This window comes from Balaenoptera ricei, chromosome 3 (assembly GCF_028023285.1).
Source record: "Balaenoptera ricei isolate mBalRic1 chromosome 3, mBalRic1.hap2, whole genome shotgun sequence".
Classification (NCBI taxonomy): domain Eukaryota; kingdom Metazoa; phylum Chordata; class Mammalia; order Artiodactyla; family Balaenopteridae; genus Balaenoptera; species Balaenoptera ricei.
Genome location: NC_082641.1, coordinates 51,876,106 through 51,896,007, shown reverse-complemented (window position 1 = coordinate 51,896,007; position 19,902 = coordinate 51,876,106). Strand labels below are relative to the sequence as shown.

Below are 19,902 nucleotides of genomic sequence, written 5' to 3'. Positions count from 1 at the left end.
ATCCACAAATCAAACAATGTATTACACCACATTAACAAAATGAAAGATAAAAATCATATGATCATCTCAATAGATGCAGAAAAAGCTTTGGAAAAAATTCAACATCCATTTATGATAAAAAGTCTCAACAAAGTGGGTATAGAAGGAATGTACTTCAATGTGATTAATGTGATATATGACAAACCCACAGCTAGTATCATACTCAATGGTGAAAAGCTAAAAGCTTTTCCTCTAAGATCAGGGACGAGACAAGGGTGCCCACTCTACCCACTTTTATTCAACACAGTATACCAGTAGTCCTAGCCACAGCCATTAGGCAGGACAAAGAAATAAAAGGCATCAAAATTGGAAAGGAAGAAGTAAACTGTCACTATTTGCAGTTGACATGATACTATATAGAAAACCCTAAAGACTCCAGCAAAAAACTGTTAGAACTAATAAATGAATTCACTAAAATTGCAGGACACAAAATTAATATACAAAAATCTACTGCATTTCTATACAGTAATAATAAACTATCAGAACAAGAAATCAAGAAAAGAATCCCATTTACAACTGCACCAAAAAAAAAAAAACCCAAAAACAAAAAACCTAGGAATAAATTTAACCAAGGAGGCAAACGATCTTTAAAATACAAGACATAGATGAAAATATAAGACATAGATGAAAAAACTGAAAAAGACACAAAATAAGTGGAAAGATATTTTGTGCTCATGGATTGAAAGAATATTGTTAAAATGTCCATACTACCCAAAACAATCGATAGATTCAGTGCAATCCCTATCAAAATTCCAATGGCATTTTTCACAGAACCAGAACAAATAATCCTAAACTTTGTATGGAACCACAAAAGACCCCAAATGGTCAAAGCAATCTTGAGAAAGAATAACAAAGCCAGAGGTACCATGCTCCCTGATTCCAAACTATATTACAAAGCTATAGTAATCAAAACAGTATGGTATTGGTATAAAAACAGACACATAGATCAATGGAACAGAATAGAAAGCTCAGAAACAAACCCACACATACACAGTTAATTAATTTACAACTAAGGAGGCAAGAATACACAATGGGGATAGGACAGTCTCTTCAATAAACTATGCTGGGAAAGCTGGACAGATGCAAGTAAAAGAGTGAAACTGGACCACTATCTTACACCACATATAAAAATAAACTCAAAATGGATTCAAGACTTGAATATAAAACCTGAAACCATAAATATTCTAGAAGAAAAGATAGGCAGTAAGCTCCTTGACATTGGTCTTAGCAATTTTTTTTTTTTTTTGTATCTGATCCAAAGGCAAGGGCAACAAAAGGAAAAGTAAACAAATGGGACTACATCAAACTAAAAAGCTTCTGCACAGCAAAGGAAACTATCAACGAAATGAAAATACAACCTACTGAATGGGAGAAGATATTTGTAAATTATATATCTGATAAAGGGTTAATATCCAAACTATAAAAAGAACTTATAGAACTAAGTAACATAAAAACAATCTGATTAAAAAATGGGTATAAGGATCTGAATAGACATTTTCCCAAAGACATACAGACGGGCAATAGGCACATGAAAAGATGCTCAACACCACTAATCATCAGATAAATGCAAATCAAAACCACAATGAGGTATCACCTCACACCCAATAGAATGGCTATTATTAAAAAGATAAGAAATAACAAGTGTTGGCAAAGATGTGGAAAAAAGGGAACCCCTGTGTACTGTTGGTGGGAATATAAATTGGTGCAGCTACTATGGAAAACAGTGTGGAGGTTCCTCAGAAAATTAAAAATGAACTACTGTACTAACCAGCAATTCCACTTCTGGGTATTTATCCGAAGAAAATAAAAACACTAACTAGAAAAGATATATGTGCCCCTCTGTTCACTGCAGCATTATTCACAATAGCCAACATATGGAAACAACTTAAGTGTCCACTGATGGATGAATATAAAGAAGATACACATTAGAATACCACTCAGCCATAAAAAAGAAAGGAATATTGCCATGTGCCACAACATGGATGGAGCTTGAGAGTATTGTGCTAAATAAGTCAGACAGAGAAAGACAAATACTGCATGACTTCACTTACACATGGACTCTAAAACACAAAACAAACAAAACAAAACAAAACCTAGACTCTTAGATACAGAGAATAGACTGGTGGTTGCCAGAGGCGAGAAGGAGTGGAGGTAGGTGGGAGGTGAGTGGGTAGAATGGGTGAAGGGGATCAAGAGGTACAAACTTCGAGTTAAAAAATAAATAAGTCGGGCTTCCCTGGTGGTGCAGTGGTTGAGTCTGCCTGCCAATGCAGGGGACACGGGTTCGAGCCCTGGTCTGGGAAGATCCCACATGCCACGGAGCAACTGGGCCCGTGAGCCACAACTGCTGAGCCTGCGCGTCTGGAGCCTGTGCTCCGCAACAAGAGAGGCCGCGACAGTGAGAGGCCCGTGCACCGCGATGAAGAGTGGCCCCCGAGGACTAGGGGCAAGATGGCGGAAGAGTAAGACGTGGAGATCACCTTCCTTCCCACAGATACAGTAGAAATACATCTACACGTGGAACTGCTCCTACAGAACACCCACTGAACGCTGGCAGAAGACGTCAGACCTCCCAAAAGGCAAGAAAATCCCCACGTACTTGGGTAGGGCAAAAGAAAAAAGAAATAACAGAGACAAAAGAATAGGGACGGGACCTGCGCCAGTGGGAGGGAGCCGTGAAGGAGGAAAGGTTTCCAGGCACTAGGAAGCCCCTTTGCGGGCAGAGACTGCGGGTGGCAGAGGGGGGAAGCTTCGGAGCCGCAGAGGAGAGCGCAGCCACAGGGGTGCAGAGGGCAAAGCGGAGAGACTCCCGCACAGAGGCTCGGCGCCAACCAGCACTCACCAGCCCGAGAGGCTTATCTGCTCACCCGCCGGGGCAGGCGGGGCCTGGGAGCTGAGGCTCGGGCTTTGGTGCTAGCCGGGAGGGAGTCCGGGAAAAAGTCTGCAGCTGCCGAAGAGGCAAGAGACCTTTTCTTGCCTCTTTGTTTCGTGGCGCGCAAGGAGAGGGGATTCAGAGCGCTGCCTAAACGAAATCCAGAGACGGGTGCGAGCCGCGGCTATTAGCGCGGATCCCACAGCAACAGGGGCGCAGAGGGAAAAATGGAGAGATTCCCACACAGAGGCTCAGTGCCGAGCAGCGCTCACCAGCCCGAGAGGCTTGTCTGCTCACCCGCTGGGGCGGGCGGGGCTGGGAGCTGAGGCGCGGGCTTCGGTCGGATCGGATCGCAGGGAGAGGACTGGGGTTGGCGGCGTGAACACAGCCTGAAGGGGTTGGCGTGCCGCGGCGAGCCGGGAGGGAGCCGGAGAGGAGGTCTGCAGCCACCGAAGAGGCAAGAGACTTTTTCTTGCCTCTTTGTTTCGCGGCGCGCAAGGAGAGGGGATTCAGAGTGCCGCCTAGACGAGCTCCAGTGGCGGGCACGAGCCGCGGCTAACAGCGCGGACCCCAGAGACTGGTAGGAAACGCTAAGGCTGCTGCTGCCGCCACCAAGAAGCCTGTGTGGGAGCCCAGGTCACTCTCCACACCGCCCCTCCCGGGAGCCGGTGCAGCTCACCACTGCCAGGCTCCCGTGATCCAGGGACAACTTCCCCAGGAGAACACACAGCGCGCCTCGGGCTGCTGCAACGTCACGACGCCTCTGAAGCCGCAGGCTCGCCCCGCCTCCTCCGTACCGCTCCCTCCCCCGGCCTGAGTGAGCCAGAGCCCCCGAAGCAGCTGCTCCTTTAACCCCGTTCTGTCTGGGCGGGGAACGGACGCCCTCAGGCAACGTACATGCAGAGGCGGGTCCAAATCCAAAGCTGAACGCGGGGAGCTGTACAAACAAAGAAGAGAAAGGGAAATCTCTCCCAGCAGCCTCAGAAGCAGCGGATTAAAGTTCCACAAACAAATTGATGTGCCTGCATCTGTTGAATACCTGAATAGACAACGAATCATCCCAAATTCAAAAGGTGGACTTTAGGAGCAGGATATATTAATTTCTCCTTTTCCTTTTTTTGTGAGTGTATATGTGTATGCTTCTGGGTGAGATTTTGTCTGTATAGCTTTGCTTTCACCATCAGTCCTAGGGTTAGGTCCGTCCATTTTTTTTTTTTTACTTAAAAAAATTTTTTTTTCCTAATATATGTTTTCTTAATAATTTTTTCCGTATTTTCTATTTTTAGAAATTAAAAAAATTTTTAATAAGTTTTTTCATATTTTTTATTTTAAAAAATTAAAATTTTTTTCTTAATAAATTTTTTTCTTAAAATTTTTTTTCTTATTTTTTACTATAAAAAATTAATAAATCTATTTTTAAAAATTAAAAAAAAATTTTTTCTGAATACATTTACTCTTAATAATTTTTTTCTTATTTTTTATTATAATAGCTTTATTTTATTTTATTTTATCCTCTTTTTTTCTTTCTATTTTTTTCTCCCTTATATTCTGAGCTGTGTGGATGAAAGGCTCTTGGTGCTCCAGCCAGGCATCAGGGCTGTGCCTCTGAGGTGAGAGAGCCAACTTCAGGACACTGGTCCACAAGAGACCTACCAGCTCCACGTAATACCAAACGGCAAAAATTTCTCAGAGATCTCCATCTCAACATCAAGACCCAGCTTCACTCAACGACCAGCAAGCTACAGTGCTGGACACCCTATGCCAAACAACTAGCAAGACAGGAACACAGCCCCATCCATTAGCAGGGAGGCTGCCTAAAATCATAAGGCCACAGACACCCCAAAACACACCACCAGACGTGGACGTGCCCACCAGAAAGACAAGATTCAACCTCATCCACCAGAACACAGGCAATAGTCCCCTCCACCAGGAAGCCTACACAACCCACTGAACCAATCTTACCCACTGGGGACAGATACCAAAAACAACGGGAACTACGAACCTGCAGCCTGTGAAAAGGAGACCCCAAACACAGTAAGATAAGCAAAATGAGACGACAGAAAAACACACAGCAGATGAAGGAGCAGGGTCAAAACACACCAGACTTAACAAATGAAGAGGAAATAGGTAGTCTACCTGAAAAAGAATTCAGAATAATGATAGTAAGGATGATCCAAAATCTTGGAAACAGAATAGACAAAATGCAAGAAACATTTAACAAGGACGTAGAAGAACTAAAGAGGAATCAAGCAACGATGAAAAACACAATAAATGAAATTAAAAATACTCTAGACGGGATCAATAGCAGAATAACTGAGGCAGAAGAAAGGATAAGTGACCTGGAAGATAAAATGGTGGAAATAAATACTGCAGAGCAGGATAAAGAAAAAACAATGAAAAGAACTGAGGACAGTCTCAGAGACCTCTGGGACAACATTAAATGCACCAACATTCGAATTATAGGGGTCCCAGAAGAAGAAGAGAAAAAGAAAGGGACTGAGAAAATATTTGAAGAGATTATAGTTGAAAACTTCCCTAATATGGGAAAGGAAATAGTTAATCAAGTCCAGGAAGCACAGAGAGTCCCATACAGGATAAACCCAAGAGGAAACACGCCAAGACACATATTAATCAAACTATCAAAAATTAAATATAAAGAAAACATATTAAAAGCAGCAAGGGAAAAACAACAAATAACACACAAGGGAATCCCCATAAGGTTAACATCTGATCTTTCAGCAGAAACTCTGCAAGCCAGAAGGGAGTGGCAGGATATACTTAAAGTGATGAAGGAGAAAAACCTACAACCAAGATTACTCTACCCAGCAAGGATCTCATTCAGATGTGATGGAGAAATTAAAACCTTTACAGACAAGCAAAAGCTGAGAGAGTTCAGCACCACCAAACCAGCTTTACAACAAATGCTAAAGGAACTTCTCTAGGCAAGAAACACAAGAGAAGGAAAACACCTACAACAACAAACCCAAAACATTTAAGAAAATGGGAATAGGAACATACATATCGATAATTACCTTGAATGTAAATGGATTAAATGCTCCCACCAAAAGACACAGACTGGCTGAATGGATACAAAAACAAGACCCATATATATGCTGTCTACAAGAGACCCACTTCAGACCTAGAGACACATACAGACTGAAAGTGAGGGGATGGAAAAAGATATTCCATGCAAATGGAAATCAAAAGAAAGCTGGAGTAGCAATTCTCATACCAGACAAAATAGACTTTAAAATAAAGAATATTATAAGAGACAAAGAAGGACACTATATAACGATCAAGGGATCGATCCAAGAGGAAGGTATAACAATTGTAAATATTTATGCACCCAATATAGGAGCACCTCAATACATAAGGCAAATACTAACAGCCATAAAAGGGGAAATCGACAGCAACACAATCATAGTAGGGGACTTTAACACCCCACTTTCACCAATGGACAGATCATCCAAAATGAAAATAAATAAGGAAACACAAGCTTTAAATGATACATTAAACAAGATGGACTTAATTGATATTTATAGGACATTCCACCCAAAAACAACAGAATACACATTTTTCTCAAGTGCGCATGGAACATTCTCCAGGATAGATCATATCCTGGGTCACAAATCAAGCCTTGGTAAATTTAAGAAAATCGAAATCGTATCAAGTATCTTTTCCAACCACAACGCTATGAGACTAGATATCAATTACAGGAAAAGATGTGTAAAAAATACAAACACATGGAGGCTACACAATACACTACTTAATAACGAAGTGATCACTGAAGAAATCAAAGGGGAAATCAAAAAATACCTAGAAACAAATGACAATGGAGATACGACGACCCAAAACCTATGGGACGCAGCAAAAGCAGTGTTAAGAGGGAAGTTTATAGCAATACAAGCCTACCTCAAGAAACAGGAAACATCTCGAATAAACAACCTAACCTTGCACCTAAAGCAATTAGAGAAAGAAGAACAAAAAAACCCCAAAGCTAGCAGAAGGAAAGAAATCATAAAGATCAGGTCAGAAATAAATGAAAAAGAAATGAAGGAAACAATAGCAAAAATCAATGAAACTAAAAGCTGGTTCTTTGAGAAGATAAACAAAATTGATTAACCATTAGCCAGACTCATCAAGAGAAAAAGGGAGAAGACTCAAATCAATAGAATTAGAAATGAAAAAGGAGAAGTAACCACTGACATTGCAGAAATACAAACGATCATGAGAGATTACTACAAGCAACTCTACGCCAATAAAATGGACAACCTGGAAGAAATGGACAGATTCTTAGAAATGCACAAACTGCCGAGAATGAACCAGGAAGAAATAGAAAATATGAACAGACCAATCACAAGCACTGAAATTGAAACTGTGATTAAAAACCTTCCAACAAACAAAAGCCCAGGACCAGATGGCTTCACAGGTGAATTCTATCAAACATTTAGAGAAGAGCTAACACCTATCCTTCTCAAACTCTTCCAAAATATTGCAGAGGGAGGAACACTCCCAAACTCATTCTACGAGGCCACCATCACCCTGATACCAAAACCAGACAAAGATGTCACAAAGAAAGAAAACTACAGGCCAATATCACTGATGAACATAGATGCAAAAATCCTCAACAAAATACTAGCAAACAGAATCCAACAGCACATTAAAAGGATCATACACCATGATCAAGTGGGGTTTATCCCAGGAATGCAAGGATTCCTCAATATACACAAATCAATCAATGTGATACACCATATTAACAAATTGAAGGAGAAAAACCATATGAGCATCTCAATAGATGCAGAGAAAGCTTTGGACAAAATTCAACACCCATTTATGATAAAAGCCCTGCAGAAAGTAGGCATAGAGGGAACTTTCCTCAACATAATAAAGGCCATATATGACAAACCCACAGCCAACATTGTCCTCAATGGTGAAAAATTGAAACCATTTCCACTAAGATCAGGAACAAGACAAGGTTGCCCACTCTCACCACTATTATTCAACATAGTTTTGGAAGTGTTAGCCACAGCAATCAGAGAAGACAAAGAAATAAAAGGAATCCAAATCGGAAAAGAAGAAGTAAAGCTGTCACTATTTGCAGATGACCTGATACTATACATAGAGAATCCTAAAGATGCTACCAGAAAACTCCTAGAGCTAATCAATGAATTTGGTAAAGTAGCAGGATACAAAATTAATGCACAGAAATCGCTTGCATTTCTATACACTAATGACGAAAAATCTGAAAGTGAAATTAAGAAAACACTCCCGTTTACCATTGCAACAAAAAGAATAAGATATCTAGGAATAAACCTACCTAAGGAGACAAAAGACCTGTATGCAGAAAATTATAAGACACTGATGAAAGAAATTAAAGATGATACAAATAGATGGAGAGATATACCATGTTCCTGGATTGGAAGAATCAACATTGTGAAAATGACTCTACTACCCAAAGCAATCTACAGATTCAATGCAATCCCTATCAAACTACCACTGGCATTTTTCACAGAACTAGAACAAAAAATTTCACAATTTGTATGGAAACACAAAAGACCCCGAATAGCCAAAGCAATCTTGAGAACGAAAAATGGAGCTGGGGGAATCAGGCTCCCTGACTTCAGACTATATTACAAAGCTACAGTAATCAAGACAGTTTGGTACTGGCACAAAAACAGAAATATAGATCAATGGAACAGGATAGAAAGCCCAGAGATAAACCCACGCACATATGGTCACCTTATCTTTGATAAAGGAGGCAAGCATATACAGTGGAGAAAAGACAGCCTCTTCAATAAGTGGTGCTGGGAAAATTGGACAGATACATGTAAAAGTATGAAATTAGAACACTCCCTGACACCATGCACAAAAATAAACTCAAAATGGATTAAAGACCTAAGTGTAAGACCAGACACTATCAAACTCTTAGAGGAAAACATAGGCAGAACACTCTATGACATACATCACAGCAAGATTCTTTTTGACCCAGCTCCCAGAGAAATGGAAATAAGAACACAAATAAACAAATGGGACCTAATGAAACTTAAAAGCTTTTGCACAGCAAAGGAAACCATAAACAAGACCAAAAGACAACCATCAGAATGGGAGAAAATATTTGCAAATGAAGCAACTGACAAAGGATTAATCTCCAAGATTTACAAGCAGCTCATGCAGCTCAATAACAAAAAAACGAACAACCCAATCCAAAAATGGGCAGAAGACCTAAATAGACATTTCTCCAAAGAAGATATACAGATGGCCTACAGACACATGAAAGAATGCTCAACATCATTAATCATTAGAGAAATGCAAATCAAAACTACAATGAGATATCATCTCACACCGGTCAGAATGGCCATCATCAAAAAATCTAGAAACAATAAATGCTGGAGAGGGTGTGGAGGAAAGGGAACTCTCTTGCACTGTTGGTGGGAATGTAAATTGATACAGCCACTATGGAGAACAGTATGGAGGTTCCTTAAAAAACTACAAATAGAACTACCATACAATCTAGCAATCCCACTACTGGGCATATACCCTGAGAAAACCATAGTTCAAAAAGAGTCATGTACCAAAATGTTCATTGCAGCTCTATTTACAATAGCCAGGACATGGAAGCAACCTAAATGTCCATCGACAGATGAATGGATAAAGAAGATGTGGCACATATATACAATGGAATATTACTCAGCCATAAAAAGAAATGAAATGGAGGTATTTGTAATGAGGTGGATGGAGTTAGAGTCTGTCATACAGAGTGAAGTAAGTCAGAAAGAGAAAAACAAATACAGTATGCTAACACATATATACGGAAACTAAGGAAAAAAAAAAAAAAAAAGGCCATGAAGAACCTAGTGGCAAGATGGGAATAAAGACACAGATCTACTAGAGAATGGACTTGAGGATATGGGGAGGGGGTGGGGTGAGATGTGACAGGGTGAGAGAGTGTCATGGACATATATACACTACCAAATGTAAAACAGATAGCTAGTGGGAAGCAGCCACATAGCACAGGGAGATCAGCTCGGTGCTTTGTGACCACCTAGAGGGGTGGGATAGGGAGGGTGGGAGGGAGGGAGATGCAAGAGGGAAGAGATATGGGAACATATTGTATATGTATAACTGATTAACTTTGTTATAAAGCAGAAGCTAACACACCATTGTAAGGCAATTATACTTCAATAAAGATGTTTAAAAAAAAAAAAAAAAAAAAGAAGAGTGGCCCCCGCTTGCCGTAACTGGAGAAAGCCCTCGCACAGAAACGAAGACCCAACACAGCCAAAAATAAATAAATAAATTAATTAAATAAATTAAAAAAAAAAAGCCGAGAGGGTTGCACTAAGTAGAAGAATTACTAATCTAAAAAAATAAATTAAAAAAATAAATAAATAAATAAGTCACGGGCATGAAATGTACAGCATGGAGAATACAGTCAATAACGTAGTATTAACTTTATATGCTGACAAGTGGTAACTAGACTTATTGTGGTGACCATTTTGCAATGTATCCAAATGTCAAATCATTATACTGTAACACGAAACTAATATAATAGTGTATGTCACATATACTTCAATAAAAAAAAACAGGGATAATAATATCCTCATAGGTTTGTTGTGAGGACAAAATGAGTTATACACAGACTGCTTAGAACAGTACCTGACAAATAGTAAATGTTCAAAATATGATAGCTATTATTGTTGTAAATATTATTCTTATAAAATTTTTTGACCACAGGAAACTTATTCCCAGTAAAAAGAACGCATATATGGTTGGGCCACCTTGTTTATCAGGTTTTCTTAATCTTTTAAGAAGATTAACTACTGAATTAAAAAAGAAGGCACATGGCTCCTCCTTTGGCCATGCATTTCCATTAGCCATAACTACTATGTCAAGCATCAGTGGCTCTTTTTCTTAAAGCTTACAAGTAAGACAATACTTTGATAATAAAATGTCTCTTAAGAATAAATATATGGGTTAATATAAAATTTAGATTAAATCATCATAATATGTGGAAATTTCATTTTCAGTAGATAAGAAAATTTCTGTCAAGGGTTACATTTCTGTGCCTCATCCTCAAAGGCCAGAGTTATAACATAACACAACACAGCATATTTACAGACTACTGCCAGGGGTTAACCACTGGTATAATGTGTCAATTACTTCCCAAGTTGATACTATACTCTTTGAAGAGAGAAATTTTGTCCCACATATTTGGAATATCTCTGAATCCTTTCAGTACCTAATGTAGCATTAGACAGTACAGCCACTAAACAAACATTTCATTAAGGAAACTTTTTATTACATCTGCTTTAAATTCCTTCCAGGCCAAAATTCTTGCCATGCTCTCTATGGTACAAAATTTTGAAGCCTCAATGTCTTCAATCAGTCTTATTATGCTGGAAAAAGTCCCAAACTGGTTTTTAAGGAAAACTTGGGCTATGTCTCATATTCTCCCTCAGCCCAATTCTGTTCAGAAGGACAATATTCACTGCAGTTTGCATACACTTATTTGCATGATTATTTCACCACGGTATATTCCACTCAACTTACTCTCTGATAATAGGGACAATGCTGGTTTTTCTTTCCATTGTGTCCCTAAAACCTAGCATAGAGCCTGGCCTATGCTAGGTGCTCAGTAAATATTTGTTGAATGAAAGATTTCTGTTCAGGCATATATCTTTGTTAAAGCTTCTCATCTTTATGACCATGTTGAATCTTCCTCCAGAGTAAAACAACTAAGTCTGCCCTTGACAGTAGAAGTATAACCTCAAACTCACTGATGCTTAATACTTCTCAGAAGTTAAGAGAAATACAGTATTAATTCATCCACCCATCCATTCAGTACATATTTGAACTGCTGCTACCATGTGTCAAGCACCATTCTAGATGTCTGTCTCTGCCCTCATAATGCTCATTCCATGGGCGAGAGTAGTGGAGGAGGATACAACAATAAAAAATAAGTACTGAAAAAGTAAAAAAGTACTGGAGAAAAAAACTAAAGAGGTTAAGGAGGCCAGGGAATGCTGGAATGCAGGATATGAATGAGGTTTGCTATATTATAGAGAGTTGATAGGAAAGCCCTCTCTGCTAAAATGCCATTTGAGCAGGCTAGAGTATACTACAGAAAGGAACAACAAGTGTGAACTCCCTACCTAGCAGGATGGGCAATGTATTCCATCTCTACCAGTGTTTGTCAACTGGGGGTGATATCACTCTCAAGAAACATTTGGAAGTAAGAAGAGATAGATATTCTGGGTTTTCACAATGATGTAGGGTAGGAATGAGGAGGGGGAAAAGTGCAAACAGCAGAACTGAAAGAACTGCTCTGCCCAAAATACCCACTAAAATGTTTGCCAGGGGTATCATTTACAGCATTTTTGCTTTTGTTTTCAAATTGCTCTCACTGTGTTACAAAATGTAAATAAACAAGATTGCAACATAATTGTATCTGATACAAATTCAGTTTATCCTAATTCACCTCTATGCTTTCATTCTCATTTTATTTTCTCCATTATGCTGGTTCATCATATTTTGTGTGTGATACAGACTAGGTCCCAGTTCAAGAATTCAAGGGATACTTATTCCATTATTCACTCTGCCTCATACTGCATATAAACGCTTTAAATAGGAATTGACATACCTTGACCATCAAAATCAATCAGGAAATTATTCTCTAATTCTAATGTGGGAACATTTTCCATTCCCCACTTTTGCTGACAAAGACCAGCTCAAACGACACTTCGTCCATGAAGCCTTTCCCTACTTTCCCAGTTGCTAACTTCTCAGTACTACCAAAGCAATATGCTCCTCTCTCCATTAGAACGCCTACCAAACATATAGGGTTTTTCTTTACCTGCCTGCCTCTCAAACTAAACCATTAGCTCTTCTAAGGCAACAACTAGGTTTTTTCCATCCATCTTTATATCCCCAGCACCTGGTGCCTAGTAGGCATTCAGTAAAGGATTGTAGAACAAATGGAGAAAGAGCGATCTCCAAATTAAGCAAAAAAAAAAAAAAAAAAAAGTCAATTTAAAAAATATACTTGGCTTTTTACCTACGACCCTAGAAAACGCCTGTAGAGTTAGGTTGAAGCCAAGTAGGGCCAGGAGGTTGGTAGATGGAGGAATCTCCACTTGAGGACTTTTCCAATTATGCGCTGAGAAGTGCCAGTATATGGCTTTCGATGCAATCCTGTTCAGAGGCAGGGGTAAGGACAAGACTTCTAATCTCTTCCAACCCTACGACCCCAGAATTCCTTTAATCAGTGAGATATCGCTTTGGGGAGCCCAGGTACCCTAGATGACGCTCACCTTCCCGTTCGTGGGAGGCTCCTGGATGTAAATGTTGCTCATGCTGGTCAGCGCTCAGGACTCTGCTCCTAAGTGGGGATGAGAGCGAACGGTCGATAACTAAAGCTGTCCACCTATTGGTACACGCTTCCTTAAATCGGGAGGTCGTGGAAAGCTCCAACCTGTCAAAATCCCGCAAGACAGCGACACCAAACCCTCTCTTTTCCTAAAGCTAGCGCCTCACGGATGCTGCCATGTTGCTCCCGGACCCGAGCACCGCTAATCCTGAGAAGGGGGGATTCCAGTGGCCTCCAGGGAATCGAGAAAAAGATTATTAAGCCCCTATAGATTAATTTAACTTGTATTAAAATTTTTAAAACAACAATTCTTAAGTCTTGGTGTTGCTTACTTCACTCCACGCGTGTGCAAATCCATTAACCCCCTGGAATCTGGTAGTAATGGTTCGGACCGAGTGATGTCTACAATACAATTCCCCCAGAAGCTACAGCAGCAGCTACTTGGTTCCGCTTTCGCCGGAGACTTTTAGGGCCTTCCCCGACTGTCACCTGGGTGCCGCGGCGCGGGTGGGAGGAAGAGGCAGTCCTAGCTGTGTGTTGTCCTCGCGGCCAGCGGGAAGCGAGCGCCCTCTCGAAAGCCCAGGGGTCCCGCGACCCCTCTTACCAGCGCCATGGCAGTTCCAGGTAAAGACCCAGGGTCTGGGCGAGGGAGGGAGCGGGTAGGGTAGGGTGGAGTGCGCTGGGGTAAGGAGTAGAGCTCAAAGGCTAAGGCGTTAAAATTAACAGGTTCGCTTGGTTTACAGGAAAAAGTTTACAGTTCAAAAATAAACTCTGAAGGAAAGAGAGAAGGAAAGAAACTATCTCCCCCACTCCAGTCAAGCTCCCAGAGCACCGGATGGACCACAGGGAAAGTATATATAGGGTGGGGGAGGGGGAGGGGTGTTGCAGACAGACTAGTAACTGTAGGCCTAGGAGGCTGTTGGCCGAGGACAACTGACCTTTAGTTTTGAAAATAAAATTGAAAATAAAATTTGAGGTGGCAACACCTGCGAACCCAAGTAACCAGAGGCATTGTTTGTACTGGAAGGGCCGAAATGGGCATCTGGGGTTCTACTTCTCTCTCTTCCTTGTTGTATGTAGTTGCTGTGTGGCCTTGGACCGGTCGCTTTGCCCTTCTGGGCCGCAGTTTCTGAATCTGTAAAAGAAGGAGATTTGTTGACTTCTGCATATGGTTCCTTCCAGCACTGGTTGCAGGAGATATTTGGAGAAATATACACCACTCCCCCCGACCCCACACTCACACAACTTGGAGATTCACAATGCCTATAGTATAAAAAAGATGCTGAGAATTGCTATGGTTCAGAAGCAACTTTGTTTCCCAGTATTATTTGACCACGTTTGTTCTGTGGCAGCCTTTACTGAACTGTATGTTACAGATAGCTGTTATGGGAAGGTAGTGCTGTTCTACCAACTGCAGTTTTAGGAGGAGCACGGGGGGGGGGGGGGGGCGGGGCATTGTAGGAGAGGAAAGATACACTCATTCATACACATAACTTTTTTTTTTTTTAAAGAGGAGATTTTTTTTTAAAGTTATTTATTTATTTATTTATTTATTTATTTATTTATTTATTTATTTTTGGCTGTGTTGGGTCTTCGTTTCTGTGCGAGGGCTTTCTCTAGTTGCGGCAAGTGGGGGCCCCTCTTCATCGCGGTGCGCGGGCCTCTCACTATCGCGGCCTCTCTTGTGGAGCACAGGCTCCAGATGCGCAGGCTCAGTAGTTGTGGCTCCATACACATAACTTTTTTTTTTTTTAAAGAATCTGCTCTTTATTTTATGTTTTTAAATATTTATTTATTTATTTGGCTGCGCCGGGCCTTAGTTGCAGCATGTGAACTCTTCGTTGCAGCATGCGGGATCTAGTTCCCTGACCAGGGATCGAACCCAGGTCCCCTGCATTGCTAGCGTGGAGTCTTCACCACTAGACCACCAGGGAAGTCCCCACATAACTTTTTATTAAAGGCGTACTGCATGCTAGGCACTGGGAATACAGTTGCTCTTCACACCTAACTTACAATTTAGCAGTGAAAAGAAAGTACCAGAAAGTCTGACAAGTGTAAGGCAGGGAAAATACAAACCCTTGAGGAGCACATAGTAAGGGCACCTAACAGGAGACTGGAGGGGCCAGCAGGACTTTCCAGAGGATGTGGCATTTAGGATGAGACCTGAAGAATTGTGGGAGGGGGAGTTGTAGCCAGAGGGACTGGATATGTAAAGGAAGAAGAAATGTGTGAGAAGACGAAGTGAAAGATGTGCACTATGGATGGAACTCAGAATACAAATGGAAGAGAAGTGAGAAATTAACTAGAGAGATAACAGTAGCTAATATTTACTAAGCACTTACTATGTGTCAGACGTGTCAGACACTGTGTCAAGCGTTGTATTTTATCTCATTTAACATTCGCACCCACACTGTGAGTTCGGTGTTGCTATTTCCATTCTACAGATGAGGATACTGAGGGACAGAGAAATCAAGTAACTTGACTGAGATAGCTAGGAAGTGACGGGTCACTCTGGCTCCTCTAGACCCCATGTGCTTATCCATTTTGCTGTGTTTTGGTATAATTTACAAGGCAATTTCCAGTGCTTACAGGATGTTTTAAGCCATGACAAGGAGTTTGGATGTTTTCCTAAGGACCATAGTAAGATATTTAAGGATTTTTAAACATATTCACATTATGGAGAGAGCATTCTGGCTGCACAGTAGATTGAAGGAGAGCTAGTTTGGAGACAGTCACCAGTTAGGAGTAACTCTGGTAAACTGTGATGATGCCTCAGGGATGGTCTCATTAGAAAAGGAGAGAAGCAGATAGATTGGAGATATATTTCTGGTGGTAGAATCACTGGGAATCAGTGATATATTCACTGTAGGTGAGTAAGATTGGAAATGAGGAATACCTGGGTTTCACTGTTAGGCAGCTGGGTGGGGCTATTTACTAATATAGGCAACACCTGAGAAGGAACAGTATTTAGGGGGGATGATGATGATTTCAGTTGGGGCTTGTGTTGAGGTGTACTCAAGGAATGGAAATATCTAATAGTAAGAGATAGGAATGGAAATATCTAATAGACACTAAGAGAGAAAATTTGTAGCTTAGGAGGGAAGCCAGAATCAAAGAACAATTTGGTGTCATCCACACATGTAATAGGCCATGGGAATGGAAGCCTTTGCTCAGGTGGAGTGCATAGAGTGTGAAGGGAAGGTCTGTGGCTGGAGCCCGGAGAATATCAACATGTAAGGGGCCAGCAGAGAAAGTCCTGTCTGCACAGTAGATTGCCTAGGCATCCTGATAGGCCAAGTCAGCCCTGATGACTTTGGCCACACACAGCTGCATCCAGAGTTGACTTGCTGTCACTGTTGGTTTCATTATTTGAGCAAGCATTTTGAGCATCTACGTGGTATAGGTATGTCACGATCTGTGTCCTCATAAAACTTAAGTCTAGTAATGAAAATGTCATGTGCTGCTTAAGAAAGAAGACAAAAGTGATTTTTTAAGTCCTTATTGAAATTCCCTTAAACTTAGACTAGTGTTATAGATATGTTAACCTTCTTTCAATTCAAAATAATGCTTCAAAGTGTAATAATCTTAAATTGTGCCATTAAGCTAGATGGTAAGACATAGATGAACTATTTAAACCCAGAAAAAATTGAAATAATAGGCATGACAGCACTGTAAAAGTACAATGCAAGTGCCATTAGAAAATACAGAAAATGTTAAGGTAATTTCTTGGATGATTGATCCAGACAGTGTATTACAGGAAAATAGGGCTCCATCAGAAATCTTTGGAGATAATCATCAAGAAGGACAAGAATGCTCTTTTATTTTTAGGTATAATGCTCATATGGATCCAGCATGGCATTTTTTGGGTGGTCCTGCTAGTGATTATTACAAGGTATGACTATAAAGTACTGAGGTTCCTTTCAACAAATGATAATCAGCCTCATCTATTTTATGGTCACCTACTTTAGCTGTTTTTCCATAGCAGTGTGTGTAACCATTGTGTAGGTAACACAGTGAAATGTATACTCTGTTACTTAGAGAAATCATAGACTTGTAGTTGTTATTAAAGAAATGACATTTAAACACACTGAAACTCAGTGAAGTTTACTTTCTTTTAAAACTGTTTTTACCATTCACAGTTGTTGAAATTAGTTCTGACATTCATGTTAATAATTAACCATTCCCAGTGAAGAGTTACCTGACACAAGTGGCAATGTATGTTATTGATGTGGTTGGCAGGAAAACTTTCTCTCTCTCTCTCTCTCTCTCTCTCTCCCCCCCTCCCTCCTTCAGTGAAATCTATATAGCCAAGATAGTGAATTTCCTATAGCCAAATTAACATTACATTCGGCTATCAAAGTGTGTCAGATTCTTAACAGGTTACTATTGCAACTTAGTAATAGAAGGATTCTAAATTATGCTACATCCAAATTCTTTTCACTCCTAAACTATACTATACACAATTTCTTTTTTCTCTAGTCTATGCAGCACGTTTCTCCTGAAATACTTTTCCTAAATCATATACCTGATCCTGTCATTCCTGGGAGACAGGAACTTAATTCTTGACCCATATCTGTGAATTTTCTATTTCTTTTCAAGCACCTTAACCTTTCAGAGGCTCAGTTTCCTTGTCTGTATGGTGAAGGAGCTGATGACTAAGCTTTCTTTCACTTCTAAACTGTTATAATGCCAAAGCTCCCCATCTCTGCAAGAATGAAGTACACACTGCCTAAGCACAGCCGAATCACTCTTGCTGCCCTTTCCTCCCACCACTGCTCTCATGCATTCTGCAGTCTTCTGACCTGGCCAACTATTCTCAGAACCTCTGTGCTTTTCTACCTACATGCTTTTGTTAATCACTGTCCCAGCTCTATTGTCCATGTCTACCTGCGGGAAGCTTTCCTGATCTCTCAACGGAAAGTTATGCCGGCCAGTTCTTCCTGCTTACTAATGGAGCTATATGTCTTTAAACTGGCACAGTCTAGCATGCCTTACAGCTGTGGATGCATTAGCCTAGATAACCTAGTATATTGTAAGTTTCCTCTAGTATAGGAACTTTATTCAAGTTCTCTCACATCTATTTCAGAGTTATGCCCATTATAGGTAAATAACATTTAGAGGGATGATCACTAGAATTGCTGCGGAGCAGAATCTGTTACTAAAGTAAACAGACTAAACTAGACAGCAGTCTTGATTCTGTTTCATTAGATAGTGAATTAAACTTCTCCATGTCTCTTCTTATCTTAAACTGGTAATATCTATAGCCTTTTTTCTTCACAGGTTATTTGTATTTTGTGAGGCAAGCAAGTGGAAGCATTTAATACATTTACTTAAATGTTAGCTCTTTCATGCCAGTAGTTTAAAATAAGCAATTCTTTGATTTACTTTTATCTCTTCTTTTGAGGGTCAAATGATTATGAAGGCATTTTTAACTGAAGGTGGGGACATCTGCTCTTTTAAAATATTTACATGAGGGAACTCATTTAACCTATTTTTTTAACATGCAGAGAATTTTTTATTTCTGCTGTTCTTTCTGTTTTTCCTTCAGTACAATCTTTGGGGATCCCAAAGAAAGGATTATATCTATAAATTCTTAATATAAAGCAGTGGAAAAGTTTAAATACATGGCATTTTACTCTGCATTCAACTTCAGCAGAGTACATATGCTATATACATATTATATAGCACCTCTATGGTATAAAATCTGGCCACGATTTGAATTTTAAAAGCAGAAGAAATTTAAGTTATCTTTAAGGGTCACCAAATTATAACTAAAATTATTATTGAGTAACCAAATGTAAAATTTAAAGTTTTACAAAACAGAAAAGGAATCTAATTTGAATCTAATCAAATTAAAAATGAAAAGAATGGACAGAGGTGATTACAATTGCTAATCACTTACTACAAAGAAAACTTAGTTACTTAAGCTGTTTACTTTTAAATTTAAATGATTATAGAAAGTATTTTAATTATAAAGAAAGCTTTTACAGGCTTCCCTAAAATCTAAAATATACAGCACGAGAGAAATATAATATTAAGTTCCAAGCATCACTGTTAAAGTTCCCAGTGACAAAATTGTTGACTTTGGAAACAGGTGATGTGAAATTTCAAGAGAATAAATTGAGGCCAGTATGATGGCTTGCCATACCTTTGGGGGCCACTGAACAGCCTGAGGCTACTGTCAGGAACACTCCATCCCTTTGTCTCACGTTTTCTCATTCCTTTTATTTTGTCCCTGCTTTTTCATCTTTTCTAACGTTTCTCTTTTCGCTTCCTTCTTTGCCCTACTATTACATTTTTTTCATTTTATGCTAACTACTAAAGTATAATTCATATATGTGAAAATAAAATACACAATCACAAATGTACAGCTTGAAGAATCATATATATAATAAAGATTTTGAATATTTCCATCATCCCAGAAAGTTCCCTGTGCTTCCGTCATTTCCCCCTTCCCAGCAGTCATTATTTTCATTTCTTTTGTCCTTTTATTCCTTTTCTTTTAGTGCCTGTCATGCCTCAGGTGGACCAGTGACACTGCAGACACTAGTTTCATAGCTGGCAATTGGGAGCAATGGAAGTTACTGATTCCCAACTGCTGAAGTATTTTCTTAAATTTATAACC

At 39.9% G+C, this 19,902-nt stretch overlaps 2 protein-coding genes across 4 annotated transcripts in view; one reads left to right on the top strand and one right to left on the bottom strand.

The window, feature by feature from the left end:
- The window catches only part of CWC27 (CWC27 spliceosome associated cyclophilin), a 239,792-nt gene extending 226,326 nt beyond the window's left edge, over nucleotides 1-13,466 (bottom strand). Inside the window, exons 1-2 of one of the 2 annotated variants that reach the window (XM_059916470.1) lie at nucleotides 13,383-13,466; nucleotides 13,222-13,289 (exon numbers count right to left, since the gene is read on the bottom strand). In XM_059916470.1, the coding sequence (XP_059772453.1) occupies nucleotides 13,222-13,263 (42 nt within the window). In that variant the 5' untranslated portion in view covers nucleotides 13,264-13,289; nucleotides 13,383-13,466. Of the gene's footprint in view, nucleotides 1-13,221 lie in introns of both variants that reach the window. The other variant, XM_059916471.1, reaches the window with a different exon arrangement.
- A 239-nt stretch (nucleotides 13,467-13,705) lies between these two features.
- Nucleotides 13,706-19,902, top strand: part of SREK1IP1 (SREK1 interacting protein 1) — a 64,182-nt gene continuing 57,985 nt past the window's right edge. For both annotated transcript variants that reach the window (XM_059916469.1, XM_059916468.1), the window contains exon 1: nucleotides 13,706-13,901. In XM_059916469.1, coding sequence (XP_059772452.1) covers nucleotides 13,889-13,901 — 13 coding nt within the window. In that variant the 5' untranslated portion in view covers nucleotides 13,706-13,888. The remainder of the gene's footprint in view (nucleotides 13,902-19,902) is intronic.